Below are 16,009 nucleotides of genomic sequence, written 5' to 3'. Positions count from 1 at the left end.
ACTGCCACTAAAAGCCTCTAGTTCCTGGTCCTCATGCCTTATATACCTTTCTGCTTCCTGCCATCACTTCCTGGGATTAAAGGCATGGGTCCTTCTCAAGCAAAGACATGAGATCTTGAGTGCTGGGATTAAAGGTGTGTGCTACCATGCCTGGCTCTCTTCCCAGTATGGTCTTGAACTCAGAGATCCAGATGGATCTCTGCCTCCCAAATGATAGGATTAAAGGCATGTGTGCTACCACTGTCTGGCTTCTGTCTAATATAGTGGCTGTTCTGGGCTCTGATCCCCAGGTAAGTTTTATTGGGGTATACAATATATCAACCACAGTGAGATGTCTGTAGAGACTTCATAAGTTGGACTGTCAGATGAAGCTTCTTGAGCTTATACATTGGATGGCACTGGCCAAAAATCTCATCTTGGCAAAAATAAGATATAAATCATATGGCTTGTCAAGCAAAGTAAGCTACCTTGCCCTTTCAGAAACAGCACAGAGATTTTATTAAGCATATCAATAATTTTAAGGTCACTTATATGGAATATAAATATTAATGCTAACAAATAAGTATGTAGCCTGAAGGAATTCTTACTTTTAATGACTCTAGAATGAGATATGTTAATATTATCATTCAGTAAGTAAAAATTCTATTTTCATTCTAAAAGTGAAGGAAGTATTTAATCAGTCACAAGCCAATAAATATGTTGGTGATGTTGATTTATACTTATTTTAAGAAAAATATTTAAGCAAAAGGTATAAAATTTTCAAAAATCATGTCCTAAGAGTTCCATGATAGCCAGGGGTACAGAGAAAATGTCTCTAACTGTTTTATTTGCTCTTGAGATGCTTTTCCTTCTGGGTTGCTTTGACCACCCTTGATATGAGGGTTTGTTTCTAGTCTTACTGCATCTTGTTATGCTGTGTTTGGTTGGTATCTCTTGGAGGCCTGCTATTTTCTGAAGGAAAACAGAGGAGCAATGGATCTGGGAAAGAGGGGAGGTGGTGGTGGGGACTTGGAGAGGAGGATGCCGTTGGGATGTACTGTATGGGTGAAGAAGAAATAAAAAGAAATAGAAAAGAAAAAAAAGTGAAACAAAAAACAAAATTTATTTCCTGTAATACAGTGGTTTAAGGCCTGATTTGAGAGTTCCTTTTTGACTTTACAAAAGTTCAAATAGACTGTACACTATCTAAAATAAACTATATACTATACACTAGAAGGAAATGGACTTCTTACTCATGTAGAGTTTAAAGGGATGCTCTAATAATTTGTGTTTAAAAGGAGTACTACTAAAAACGAGAATTATTTTTGCTTCTTAACTGTTATAGGACTGACACTTTAGAGAATATATTAATTAAATATAAAATTCTAAATTTTCAAATATTTTATTTTAGATATAAATGATCATTCCTGTGATAGAATCTTAAGATTACAATGTTAAAAGATATACCCTGAAATAATAAGGGATCTTTTTTAAATAAAGTATAAACTGAGCAGTGGTGGCACAGATCTTTAATCCCAGCACTCAGGAGGCAGAGGCAGGTGGATCTCTATGAGTCTGAGCCCAGCCTGCTCTATGGAGCAATTTCCAGGACAGCCAAGTCTGTTACACAGAGAAAGCTTGTCTCAACAAAGAAAACAAAATAGTATAAATCCTAGTCTGTAAGATTGGTTGAAAGTCAGAACCAACAACTGTGTATTATAACAGCATATTTATAATGGGTTGCCTTATAAAGCCTTGATATGAAGACTTTCACCTTGTCATATTGTATCTTGTTTTGTCTTGTCTGTCTAGCATCTTTTAGAGGCATGTTCTTCTCTGAAGGGGAAATGGAGGATGTGTGGATCTGGGGGAGAAGGAAGGTGGGGGGGTAGGAGGAGAAGAGGGAGGGGAAACTGTGGTTCAGATGTATTATGAGAAAAGAACCTATTTTCAACAAAAAAATGAAAAAAAGTATGAATGATAATTTTCAGGATGCTTCTAAACATGTGTTATATTATTTAATTTTATATCTTTGTGAACACATTACCTGACAGAAAAAAATTAAGGGAAAAATGTTTAGTTGGGTTCACAGTTTTATTCCATCATGGTGCAGCAACAATGGCAGAGACATTCTATTCCCAGCAGTTAGACTATGTGGTAGCTGCTGTTCATAAAATGATGATCCAGCAAGTGCAGAGTTAGACAGGAACCAAGGACTCGGTAACATTTAAAGGACCACCCTTAATGACCTATATCTACAAGGTCAGTTTTGACTCTTATTAAGTTTCCACAGCCTCCCAATATAGCACTACTTGTCTGAGGAAGAAGCATTCAAATGTGAGTTTTTGAGGGACACTTCAAATTAAATCGTAGCAGATATATTAAAAGGAAAACAAAGATCAGTGTAAACTTGAGGAATGTTCACAACCTTGAAAGAAACAAACTAGATTAGAGCCATACCATGGTTGTTTCAGTGGTGGAGAAAGTGTGCTTACTCCTAAACTTGGTAATGAGTTCACAATTGCTTGTTTTCTTAATAGGCTTCCTTGACTATATAATGATTATTTACTTTCTTTGGTATGTATCAATTTTCTTTTGGATGGTAAATACAGACATTAACTAAAGGATGCAACTTTGGGGAAACATTTCAGAATTCAGATTTGTAAATACAAGGCATTTTATTTGAATGGCAGTAGTACTTTGAATACAAATAATTTAAATCCTTGTATGGGCTAGTTTTATGTCAACATAATACAAGCAAGAGTCATCAGAGAGTAGAGAGCCTCAATTGGGAAGATACTTCCATAAGATCAGACTGTACACATTTTCTCAATTAGTGATTCATGGGGGGAGGGCCCAGTCCATTGTGTGTGGGTGTGGCCATACTTAGGCTGGTGGTCCTGGGTTCTATAAGAAAGCAGGCTGAGCAAAGCCATAGGAGCAAGCCAGTAAATAGCACTCCTCCATGACCTCTGTATCAGATCCTGCCTCCAGGTTCCTGACCTGTCTGATTTCCCGTCCTGACTTCCTTTGCTGACCAACAGTAATTTGGAAGCATAAGCCAAATAAACTCTTTCCTCCTCAATTTGTGTTAGTCATGGTGTTTCATGATGGCAATAGTAACTCTAAGACATCCCCCATAGTTCAAAATCTTTAGGTATTTGACTGTAGCTGGTGTTTTCCCAAGATAAGAAGCAGTACTAGGTGTAAAGTTCTAAACCTCTGTTTGAATAATTAACTTGAATTAAGACTGTCCAAGAAGAGAGACTGCTTATCCAAAAGTATTTCAACTTGCTCATTTTATTTTTATATGTGTACAATTTTATTTCATAGACATTGGGTTCATAACATTATGAAATATGTACTGGAAGCACAAATATTGAAGGTTAAAGAATCATAAAATGAAGCTTCAGAATTGTAAGAACGCAAAAAAAATTATAAAAAAAACAAACTAAATTTAAATACTGTTGCAAGTTTCAAAACACTTGCAAGTGCCATCCCTTTAGAATTTTAGAGCAAGTTATCTGGAATTTCAATGAGCGAAGTTTATTCTTGTTCAAACTTTCCATTATTGTATTGACTTTACTTCTTGCTGGTCAAAATCATTTATTAACTTTTTAATGTAAACCAGCTTGTTGTAAAGAAACACACATCTATCTTTTTCTTCACAAAATTTAGGATTAAGCTGTCGCATTTTCTGATATGCTACTGAAATTTTTTTAGTAATATCTTGATATTCTTTTGATGCTGGAGAAAAGGCCTTTCTTTCTGAATCTAAATCAATGATTGGTGTGCATGAAATCTGTATTTTGTTGTACATGGCCTGATATTCATTATAATCTGCCCTGAATTCCTTCTCATAACTCTGACGTTGGTCAGAGGAAACTATGATGGAATAGTTAGCCAAATAATCTGGAGTCCCAGGTGTAAAATATGTCTTCCCAGAGTCAGGGAAAACTTTTTTAACTTCCTTGTTTGAAGTTGACTTCATACTTTCATCTTGTTTTTTAAAATCTATCTTTTGTTTCTCCATTGGGCTGGGAATGCAATTTGGAATGGTTGTTTTTCGCTTTGCAAATGTACATTTGAACTTCTCAGGCACGAAATTCTGTATTTCTATTGGCTTTGAATACTTTTTTTGAACTGAAGCACAAGATGAAGCTTCAAAAGAAGTGTGTTTATTCATCTCTCTTTCAAACATGCCACTGTCATGATTGATGCTGTCAGATGGATTTTGAGTCCCAGATCGTTCTGGAGTACTGTAAACATTATGGTTGCATTTCACGAGCAGTGGTGAATTTGATATTGGCAGATGGGTGGTAGGCAATGGTAAAGGGATGTATTTGGTAGTAGTTGCAGAACATGGCAGAATTAAAGATTTCTCACTGTTACCACTTACTTGGTCATTTGATGTTAACTGTACAGCAGATTTAGGGGGAAAGAGTCCACCTTTGTTTTTCATTAAAGTATCAATACTAGACAAGTAGTGAAAATGATCCTTTGAGGATGATGCATCATCTATTTTAGTAACTACAGATGATTCTTTGCAAGGGGTGGCCTTGGTAGCTTTATGAAACGGTCGCAGTTTTCTGGATAGCACCAAATCCAATGACTGCTTGTCTACCTCATTATAACCAGGCCAATCTCTCTGGACCTCTTTGAAGACACTGTCTTTTAAAGTATATGACAAAGTAGTGGCATTCAAATTAGCCACCTGCAGCAGTATTTTTCCAAGAAAATTGGTGTCATTTATTTTGATGCCATCTTTTTGCAGTTGAACAAGAAGTTCAGATTTCTTGTAGTCTTTAAGTGCCAGTAGGTGAATCACTCTGTCCCTATATGACCAAGTGTGGATACCATTGATTGGCTTTGACTTTTGGAAGGCATGTCCATGGTTGAGAGGGGTTGTTCTTTTCCTCTCAGATGCTTGATCAGGAACAAATTGAGACACTTTTCGAACTGGCACCTTTTTCTGTACATATGATTTTCTAATATTCTTCCATGTATTGCAGGATTTCTCTTCTGCTTCTGTCATTGTTGGTGGAGTCAGCTGAGAAGAGCTGGTGGCTCTATTCACCATCATTTTGTCTTGAATTGATTGTGTGCAGTTGAATTGTGGGCGAATAGAATTTGACACATTTGGTTGGGGATTGCTGATTTTGGATTGTTGGGTGTCATTACTGACATTTGACAATTGATAGTTAAAGGTTTTCATATCAGTAGATGAATTGTTTGGTGAGATTTTGCTAAGCTGTTGAAATCCTTGGAACTGAGAACCTTGGGAAGGTAATGAATACTTATTGTTCTGGTATGGGGAACTTGCCTGGATGATTGGCCTTGGAAATCCCAGGGGCAGTCTGTTGACATTGCTCAGCCCTGGGTCTATGCTCTCTGCCTCCTTCACAGGCATCTGTCCTATCATTTTTTCTGTTGCTCTGCCTCCAAAGGAAGCCAAATAGTCATACCTGTAAAGATCAAAGTTTGAAAGAAAAAAAATGATTTTATTCTCCTTGGCACATATGAACTATTATCACTATTGTTTATAAAACTGTACTTACAAAATATTTTATTCTAGTTGAACAAATAAGAGAAATGACTAACTGAGGAAAATTTGAAAGAGATAAAATTGTTGTAAGAATTTAATTATTTTTCATCTTTATAGCTTCTCTTCCAGAAGCCCTATTAGCTCAAACTGAAAATATGTTATTCTCTGAATTTAGTATACAAAATTTATCTCCTCCTCAGAAATTAAAGTAAAGGTACTTGATAGTGGGATCAACAACATCTACAAATTACTGGAGGCTGGAGGAGAAGGCTTCCACATGACATGATTAAAAGCATATCCACATTACACTTAGTCTGTCATGAAAGACATCTTTTTAATCTTTCAAAGGATTGGAGTTTGGCCTATCCACAGGGGCTTTCACTTGCAGCCATATAATTTGCATTAATAATAGATGAAAAGAAAGAATTTAGAGGTGTTTATTTTAATTCTTAAATCTCTATACATCTCTAATAATAGGAAGTGATTTGCTCATTACTGTTTTTCTATCAGCCTTTCACTTGGTATCCCTTCTTCCCACTAATGCTCTTCTCCATAATCTTTTATTGCATTATTCCTCTTATTTATTTAGAGTCTTCACATAACCATTCTATTTAAGATAGTGCCATACCAAAATGAATAAGAAATTTCTTAAAAAATAGAATTTTAGAACAAATGGAGAGTGGGTTGAGGGGGAAAGGCTTTGGGGAGGTGGGAGGAGGAAGGAGGGGGGTTTTGTGATTGGTATGTAAAATGAATAAAAAAATTTCTTAAAAAGTAGAATTCTATCCGGGCAGTGGTGGTACATGCCTTTAATCCTAGCACTCAGGAGGCAGAGGCAGGCGGATCTCTGTGAATTCAAGGCCAACTTGGGCTACAGAGTGAGTTCCAGGAAAGGCACAAAGCTACACAGAGAAACCCTGTCTCAAAAAACCAAAAAAAAAAAAAAAAAAAAAAAGAATTCTAGAACATATTGCTTCTATTTGGCTGTATAAAAAGATCATCCTTTCAGATGATCAAGATCAGAAATTATATCAAAGAAATATTTATATAAAAGTATAATGTTTTAATACTTCAAAAAAAAGATAGTGCCCTACCATTCACAGTCACTCCAGAACACTCTTTCCATTTTCTTGGATAGAGCACATTTACTAACTGCAATCAGATTACATTCCCTTGATCGTTTCATATATGTTACTTTGACCAGGATATAGATTTAATAAGGGGTTGGGTTTTGCCAATCTTTACATTGCTTGGCTCCAGTAGCTAGAGTTAGCCCTCGAAGATTTAGGAAGCAGTTGGTACTTCTTAAACAAATTAATACTCATGTTAAGTCTCATACTTTTTTCTTTTTTCTTTCTTTCTTTCTTTCTTTCTTTCTTTCTTTCTTTCTTTCTTTCTTTCTTTCTTTTTTTTTTGGTTTATTCGAGACAGGGTTTCTGTATGTAGTTTTGGTGCCTGTCCTGGATCTCACTCGGTAGACCAGGCAGGCCTGGAACTCACAGAGATCCACCTGCCTCTGCCTCCCAAGTACTGGGGTTAAAGGCATGCATCACCACTGCCCAGCAAGTCTCACTCTTGATAGGTTCACTCTGCTAAATTTCTATTCACTCTTAGATATCTAGCTTAAAGCTAAGTTCATTTGTAACATCTATCTATCATCAAAAATAATTACTTCCTTCATTATTATCTCAGAGCATTTTGTATAAATTCTATAAAAAATAACACATATTACATCATCATTACATTTGTTTTTATACTAGTCTATGAACTTTAGAACCACAGAGACTATTGTATGTATAATTTTATTGACTCTTGCCATTTTTTGTCCATAGTAATATACTATACTCTTTAAGCAATAAGTACATAAGAGAAGCAGTTTCTAAATGTCAAGAGAATAACTAGTAACACCTTTGCATTTTTTAAGGCAAAGCTATATCTCTATCACATTAAGAAGTATATGAGTCTATTAATGTCAGAGAGATATTTCATTCCTCTTTAATATTTTTCATAATCCCATAACTTCACAGTACATTTCTATAAAATAGAAGTATGAAATAACTGATGCAGAAATAACATTAAACTAATGTAATGCAGAAGTATAGTCAGCAATGTAATGCCTTCATACATACATGAATGCTATTTTATTCTTGCTGGAGATCCTTAGTAAATATAAACATAAATAAGCTGTGTTTCCTGTCTTTATGTCTATAATATTTTAGATACTAAAATAAATATTTCAATCATAGTCTTGTTTTCAGATAACAAAACGTCTTTTGACAAAAGAATAAGAAGACAGGCACATTGTAAAAAAATATAAAATTATTTTATAGACATGAAAGTCCTGAAAATATTGACCCAAACTGGTCCTTTTTTTTATTAATCAATTATCTTTTCCAGCCTGATCACAGTTTCCCCTTCTTCTAGTCTCTCCCTGCAACAACCCTCCTCCCCTCAATGCATTTGTTTCTCCTGCTTTCTAGTATGAAAAGTGCAAGCCTCCCATGTATATCAGCCATGGCATATCAAGTTGCAGCAAGACTAGGCACCTCCTCTCCTACGAAGGCTGGATGAGGCAAACCAGCAGGAGGAAAGGGTCCCAGAAGCAGTTAATGGAGTCAGAGACAGCCCCTTCTCTGACTGTTAGGAGTCCTACAAGAAGACCAAGCTATATAACTGTAACATATGTGCAGAGTGCCGAGGTCAGTCCCATGCAAGCTCTCTGGTAGGCAGTACATTCCCTGTGAGCCTCTATGAGCCCAGGTTAGTTGATTCTGTGCTTTTTTTTTGTGTGTGTGTGTATGTGTGGGTGTGTGTGGTGTCCTAGAACTGAAAGAATCTCACAAATGAGACTGAAATATAATAATATAACATAAAGCAACAATAATTAGCAGGGAGAGAAATAAAAGAAGTTATAGGAAAAATAGATGAAAATGCACAAAATGACAGAACCTACTAGACAATTAACAAAACTATGATAATCAATGGATAATGGTAGACAATTATATAAGCATTACTAAAATACTAATTGTCAACATTTTAGCAAGGATATCAAATTAGAATTTTGCTTCATAATAGGTATAAATTATATACCTGTATACATATATATATATATATATATATATATATATCACAAGATAAATGTGAAAATTAAATAATATGACAAAGGACTTGACATTTCAAATTGTCAGAAATAATTATATAAAATGGAATATATATTTTATTACATAAATTATTTTTCATGTAATGAACACTTAAGTTTTATAAAATCACCCCTCAAAACTTGCAATCGAAGTATAAAAAGGTGAAGAATGACAGAGTTGTATATTGCAATTTTGAGCTGTGAAGAATTGACTTGTTTACAAGAATCTTATTGCTCTAGTTAGTGGACATAATTTTAATATACTCATTGATCTAGTGACAAAATTGTATTTTAAAAAACGTAAAATTTTTGTTATGTTTGAAGAAGTATAGTTCAGCACATAGTTAGTAACACATTAAATGCTTATTTCAGAAGGAATTGTGAGACTGGACAATAATAACATATAAAAGGTCTCTACCATTGAAACATATTTAAAGGACATCACCTGATTGTTGCCCCAATCTGAAATTTCTAGCTTTGTCTGGATTGCTATTCGATGGCTGATGAGAAACTACTTTCTGATCCACAGACTGTGTCTTGCTAGTTTATACTGGGATATAAAAAGTGGACAGGGATCTCTCTGGGATTACATTTATAAGAACACTAATCTAATTTATAAGAACTCATTGTGTTCTGTAGCAGTGAGAATGACAAAAATTTCTTAATCTGTCCAACTTATGTACTATAAAACATGTATATCAACTTATGTGCTATACCGCCTTCCAGTTTGATAGTGCCTCAAAACATGGCTTTGATCACCATAGACACACTATGTAAACAAATTAGACCATCAAAACCCAAACGTTGAGCAAATTTCTGTGTAAGAGGAGGCATATATAGCAGATATCTTAGATCTCACTGGTATCCACTATATAGTACATGTTTTATCTTTGTAGTAAAAGAAAAAAAATGCACAAACATAGCTTCAAATCACTGTTGTTAACTTTAGACACCCTTAAAACCTAGCCACATTTGGGAATATGTCTACCCTTTCTTACCTGTCCACTGTTCGTTGTCATCTTCTAGGTTATGTGCTTTCGAGAGCACTGTAGTCTTTGCAGTGTACCTTCACACAGCACTTAATGTCCTTTGCTATGTAACTATCAACATATCAATGCTTCTAGAACTCTGACACCACAATCACTAATCTCCTCTAACATTCTCAATCCCCTGACTTAAAGCAAATCTTCAGTTCCCTTAAAGACATTACTTTCCTACAACCCTCTCAAATCAGTGTTTTTGTTGTTGTTTTAAGTTTTTAATTTTATTTTATGTGTTGTAGGTGTTTTGCCTGCATGCATGTCTGTAAAGTATTTACATGCCTGGTGCACTTGGAGGCCAGATGATGGGGGTCACATTTCCTAGAACTCAAGTTGCAGATGGTTGTGAGCCACCACATGGGTTCATTGAATCCCAGTCCTCTAGAGGAGTAGCCTGTGCTCTTAACCTCTGAGCCATCTCTCCAGTCACTGATGTTTTCTTTTTAATAGTTTTCAGGTTAAATGTCCTAATTGGAGCTTCTGTAACAATCATAGACTAGGTGGTTTATCAATAGCAAAAATCTGAAGCTGGAAATGCAAATCAAGTTACCTACACAGTTGGTGTTTGATGGGAAGCTATTTTCTGAATTATAGACAGTGCCATATTAATATGTCCTAGAGTAGTAGCAGATGTGAAGAATCTTTCTTGGGACTCTTTATAAAGACACTAATCTAGTTCATGTTGAGTAATTCTTTGTCACCCCATCAACTTGGAGATGAAAATGTCAACATATGAATCTAGGTGTGTAATGCATAATTTTGATTGCAGATTTGACAGGGATAAAGGATCAGTTAAGAGATAAGTGTCTGGACATGCAGGAGAGGGATTATCTATATTAGGTTAGTCTGCTATAAGATCTATTAGCTCTTATGTAGGTTAGGTTTAGTGAGATGAGAAGACCTACCCTGAATGTGGGAAGGACTATTCCACTGAGTGGGGCTGTGTACTGCATAAAAAGGAAAAATCTAGCAAAGTACAGAATTCATCAGTTTCTGCTTCCTTATTGTGGATGAAGTGTGATCATTGAATTCCACCAAGACGAACTGTATTCTACAACTGTGAGCCCAAATAAGCACGTCCTCCTTTAAGTTCCTTATTGTCATGTATTTTGTCACAGCAATGAGAAAAGTAACTAAGTCCAAGTGTGGCAAAAGTATTTAGACCACAGATTTCCACCCATACTTCTCCAAATTCGTATCTCTTCACATGAAAACTACATTTAATTTCAACACCCCCCACCAATCGTAACATTTTGTATTATGAGCTAGAAGATGTTAAGTCTAGAATGTTAACTTACTTGTTTAAATAAAATTTATTGTGAGACAAATTTCTCTGTAGCTGTGAACCTGTAAAATCAAATGTGTTATATGTCAAAATGTAATGATTTTAAAAATGAGAATTATGAAAGACTGTAAATATAACTGATCCAATGTTAGTCCAAAATAAAGAAGAAAACAGCCTTGAATTTTAAGACTCTTACCAACTTCTTAGGCTTGCCCTTCAGTCCTTGGGAATTGTCATCTTCATTTCCAGACACCTTGTTCAGAAATCCTATCTTCTGATACACTCTTCTTCTACCTTCACGGCTCTCCTGTCTAGAAGACGAGCCTCCAAGACTCCATGTTGTTCTTTCTCCTTGGCTGTTTTGTGCCTGTGACCTGGCTCTGAGCTTTTTTCTGTGGTCAAAGCTATCTCCACAGCATCTTGGTGCCTTGATTTCATTCCTGAGAATCCTAGAGAGGCCCTTGAAATAACATGCATGTAGCTCTACCAGTCTGTAGCTCTTGCCCACACTAGGGATTGTACTAACAAAGTGTATCCACTAGTTTTTACTGCCACATTGACACAAACTTGGCATACCTAGGAAGAAGAAAAGTCAATTGAGGAATTGCTAAACCAGATTTTCTAATGGGGAGAGCTATGGGGAATTTTTTTTGATTGCTAATTAATGTGGGAACACCCAGCTCAATCTGATTGATACATCCCTAGTCCAGGTGGACCTGTTATGTATAAGAAATCTGGCTGAGCATGAACCTAAGAGAATAACTCAGTAATAAACTTTCTTAGGATTTTTATTGCTGTGGAGACACATCATGACCATGGCAACTCTTATAAAGGAAAAGGTTTATTTTGAGTGGCTTGCTTATAGTTTAGAGTTTCAGTCCATTATCATCATGGTGGGACATAGCCACTGTGCAGGCAGACCTGGTGCTGGAGAATTAGCTGAGATTCCTATATCTTATAGACAACAAGAAGTAGACTATGACACTGGAAGGTATCGAGCATATATGAGACCTCAAAGACTGCCTCCACAGTGACACACTTCCTCCACCAATGCTACACATACTCCAACAAGGCCACACCTCCTAAAAGTGCCACTCCCCTTGAGATTATGGGGGCCCATTACATTCAAACTATCACAGCAACTTTCTTCTATGGTTCTTGCCTCCAGGTTCATACCTTGAGTTCCTACTCTGACTTTCCTCAATGATGGATTGTGATTTGGAAATGTAAGCTAAATGAACCCATCCCTCTCATACTTATTTTAGTCATAGAATGACAGAAAAACATACTAGTGTTAATCCCATCGATCAAGAATAAGACTACTACCACAATTTAAAGCAAAATTTCAAGCAAACCTTAATTAAATTCTAGCCAGGTAGATGGGCTCTGGCCAGGTCCATGTCTGGTTTCCCAGAAAAAAAATGGCTCTGAATCAAGTTTTACATTGGCTTAAGAACTTCCCATCAGGTCCAATCAGGAGTAATCATACACCCTAATTGACCTCCAGCCTACATCCAGTCAGGGGCAAGCATATATCCTGACATATTTCCTGACTATGAACCTCCTACCCACATGTGATCAAGCTTCTCTGGTGCAAATGTGTCAAACAAACTTGTTTAGGGGAGTGAAAACACGTAACTTATCTCCCATAAACAATAGCCTCCAGCATTTCAGGAACTATCTGTCCTTGGGCAAAGGGCTTGTAGATCAAAGTCAGTTTAGTTTCATGGATCTGTAAGACATAGTAATTAAAACTTAAATTGTAACTTTGGCTCTCACACTAGAACAGAAGTTGATGTCAGAAAAGTTGGATTGCTGCTGTGATGGACCTGCTTATGTTGTTTGGGAAAGCATTGTGGAAACAAGAGTAATTTTTAGTTGGAAAAGCCTTTGAATTTTCAGGATTCAGTGGGTCATTCTGTGAGAACATGAAAGATAAAGAAAGATAGAATGCTAAAGGAAATCAAGACAATAGAGGTCTGGTTTGTGAAGTTTCAGAGGGATGCAAAGACTCTATTGGATTGTTCATATGATATTTTAGTTTAAGAATATGGTTACTAATAAGCAGGATGTGCAGAATCATCTGCTATTAACAAGAGACAAAAGCCACTTAAGTGAAAACTTTGCTTCAGTGGGACAAACGATACTAGTTAGCTGGAGCAAAAAACAAACAAACAAACCAACAAAAGAGAAAACAGCTGTGATGAATAAGAGATCAGCATCATGAGGCAAAATCTGAGAAGTATTTCCTCAGGGTCATTACGCAGAAGCTGTGGTCCAAAGTGGGGTGGGGGCAAGACTGTATCTCAAGCTGGCTGTAAACTTGGCAATATGTAAGAGTCTCCCAAGTGTTACTGCTTTTGAAGACATGAAAGCTGTAAGATAGTTCATTAAGAACAGCTAAGGCCTAACACCATATGACACAGTCCAAGTCCTTGAAAAGAGGCCAGGAGGGAATACTGGTAGAGGTACACTTTCAGTTTCAGTGGAGACTACAGGATACTGGAAATGCAAGAGGCATGAGACAACTACCAAAGATAATAGCAGGTTCAGAAAGAATACAATATATTTTCCTCAGTTTTATTAGTTCTTTGATGATTTTGTCTAATACATTTCAATTATATTCACACACCCACTGCTCCCATATCATGCTCTCTTTCCCACTCACTTAACTTTGTGTTCTCTTTTCATTTTTAAATCCAACAAGTAGAGGTTATGCTGCTCATGGACTCTTGGACTTAAGGCATATTGTTCCTCTAAATTCTGTCATTGTTTAGTAATTTGAAGTAATATACATGTCATTGTATTTGTAATATATTTTGATCATGCTCTATTCCTTTCCCCACTACTCCTAGATCCTCCTTACCTCCCTAATCACCTGATTTTATATTCTTTTCTGTAGAGAGCTGTGCACGGCCGTGCCTCAAAGATGGCGCAGCGTCTGGCTTCTGCCTTCCCGATGGCAGGTGCTCCTTATTTGGCTAAGGCTAGGATCTGGCTTGCTTCTGCACACCTGGACCTAATCTGGCTTGCTTGCACGTGTCTGACCCTAGCGGCATTGTCCACGTGGCACCACGGGGTTGATTTGCCCAGTGGCTATAAAAGGGCGTGGGCTGGCTTTCCTGGGAGGGTGATTGTGAGAGTGACTGTGGGAGTGAGAGAGGAGAGTGAGAGAGGAGAGTGAGAGAGTGAGAGTGAGAGTGAGAGAGAGAGAGAGAAGAAGAAAAAGACTATCCCCGGGGTCAGAAGATTGTTCAAGGTTCCTGAATAAACTGCTTAGAGAAGAGTCTGGCGTCGCGTCATCCTTGCTGGTCGAGGCGGACGTGACACTTTTCCAATGCCTCAACTAAACAAAAACCAAAAAGGGAAAATCAGAACAAACACATAAGAAAATTTTCAATAAGATAAAAAATAATGAGACAAAATGAAATGAAAAAAAGCACACAAAAAAAGAAGTTCTATGTAGATTGGCCAACTACTCCTGGGCATGGAGCCTGTCTTGGAGTATGTTTGGAATTTCCAGTGATACTCCATTGGATTTTCCCTCCCCTAGCAGCTATCAATTGCAGTATTTCACTAGTAGCTTGATCAGACAGTAATTTAGACTCATTCTTCAATATTTTAATCAATGCAAAATCATTATTTGTATTCAATGAGGATCATCTGAGAATGAGTAGTTTCCTTTTTGGTTAAAAATTCCATGTTTAAGTAATTATTTTCTTTTTGAATTTTACTATAGTCAGAATAAGCTAAACCTCACTTTCAAATTTGAATTCAGTAAATGGAATTGTGATCTTTTAAATTAATCATGTGCCGGGGACGGCATATAAGATGCCTGACGTCTGCCAACAAAACTGGAGATGAGGGACCCAATATTGTGAACTGCCAACCCTCTGCGTGTTACCCTCAGGATCTCCTGCTCAGCATGCCTCTAGAGGACCAAGGCAGAAATGCCTACGTGTCACAAGGTCATGCTTTATGACATGCACATGTCATGTTCTCCTCCATATAATTACTTCTTATGATGCTAATCTTTCTTCTATCTGATCTTCATGTTCTGTGTTCCTAGATCAACAGTACTTTCTGTAAAATGGGGTGGGAATGAAACAAATTTCAAGGGAGAGTATACATAGATAATCACCCAGGCTGATATCAATGCAGTTATGCAGGTCGTGGGAAAGAACCTGCAACTGGGGAAGCTTTTCAGGCTTGGATAAACTGTACCGAATGTGTGGTCAACTGTAGCACATGGTAGGATGTATATCAGTGCACTGGACTCAATTTAGCCATGATGAATAATTCAGTTTCTGAGGATATTCCAAGGGCATCCTGTAAAACTTGAGACCCTAAGGGGTATTGTCTGAAGACTGTGGGTGGAATAACATATAGATGGGATGTTAAATGAGTAGTGTGGGAACCTAGAATAGTAGGAAAATGGTGGCCTCCACCAAGAAAGGGAGATGAAAACTTTAATCCAGATATTTTGTTTCATCCTGAAGGAGTGTGGAGAAAATGTGGCAGTGGTTGGAGTGAATGCTGCACATTTTATTGGGTTCCTAGATTGAAAAGAGCTTCCAGGAAAGGTGAGCTTCCTTTCATGGAAGCTCTGAAAATTGGATCAGGTCTTCCTTAGAACTGTTGGGATAAGAAGGATAAAGTCATTGTGGCCCACCAGTCACAGGGCTTGGTATTTGCCAAGGGCTGAGGAGGAACTTAGGCAGCTACAGTGGTCTTGAGGTCAGAATAGGCTGTGTGAGAAGGAAATGATTGGTACATTAACCATTGTTCTTATTTTTACCGTTTTTTGTGAAATTGCATGTTGCTAGCCAATAGGTCAAGTGCTCAGAAAATTATATAATCATTAATAGTAAAAATAGCTTGCTTTGGTGTTTAGCTTTGGATAGTTTCTGTGTTTAATCAAAGATGATGAAAAATATATTGGTGATTTTCTAAGAATAACCTTTGGAATCATGAGAATACTCCATATTGGGTGAGTTCCCCTTTTCTTTCTGTCTCCCCTT

At 36.9% G+C, this 16,009-nt stretch overlaps 1 protein-coding gene across 1 annotated transcript; it reads right to left on the bottom strand.

Annotated features, from left to right (window-relative positions):
* Positions 1 to 3,261: 3,261 nt before the first annotated feature.
* Positions 3,262 to 9,770, bottom strand: LOC131899035 (RNA polymerase II elongation factor ELL2-like). Its single transcript, XM_059250399.1, has 2 exons — positions 9,662 to 9,770; positions 3,262 to 5,444 (listed from the first exon to the last, which is right to left on the bottom strand). Exon 2 carries the CDS (start codon positions 5,399 to 5,401, stop codon positions 3,548 to 3,550), a length of 1,854 nt encoding a protein of 617 aa, XP_059106382.1. The 5' UTR covers positions 5,402 to 5,444; positions 9,662 to 9,770; the 3' UTR covers positions 3,262 to 3,547.
* Between the last annotated feature and the right edge of the window lie 6,239 nt (positions 9,771 to 16,009).

The sequence above is a fragment of the Peromyscus eremicus genome, chromosome X (genome assembly GCF_949786415.1).
Source record: "Peromyscus eremicus chromosome X, PerEre_H2_v1, whole genome shotgun sequence".
Lineage (NCBI taxonomy): Eukaryota > Metazoa > Chordata > Mammalia > Rodentia > Cricetidae > Peromyscus > Peromyscus eremicus.
This window is presented reverse-complemented; position numbering and strand designations above follow the sequence as displayed.

What these genes read in the sequence shown, in the direction of transcription:
- LOC131899035 (XM_059250399.1), bottom strand. Translation starts at nt 5,401, where the DNA reads ATGATAGGACAGATGCCTGTGAAGGAGGCAGAGAGCATAGACCCAGGG.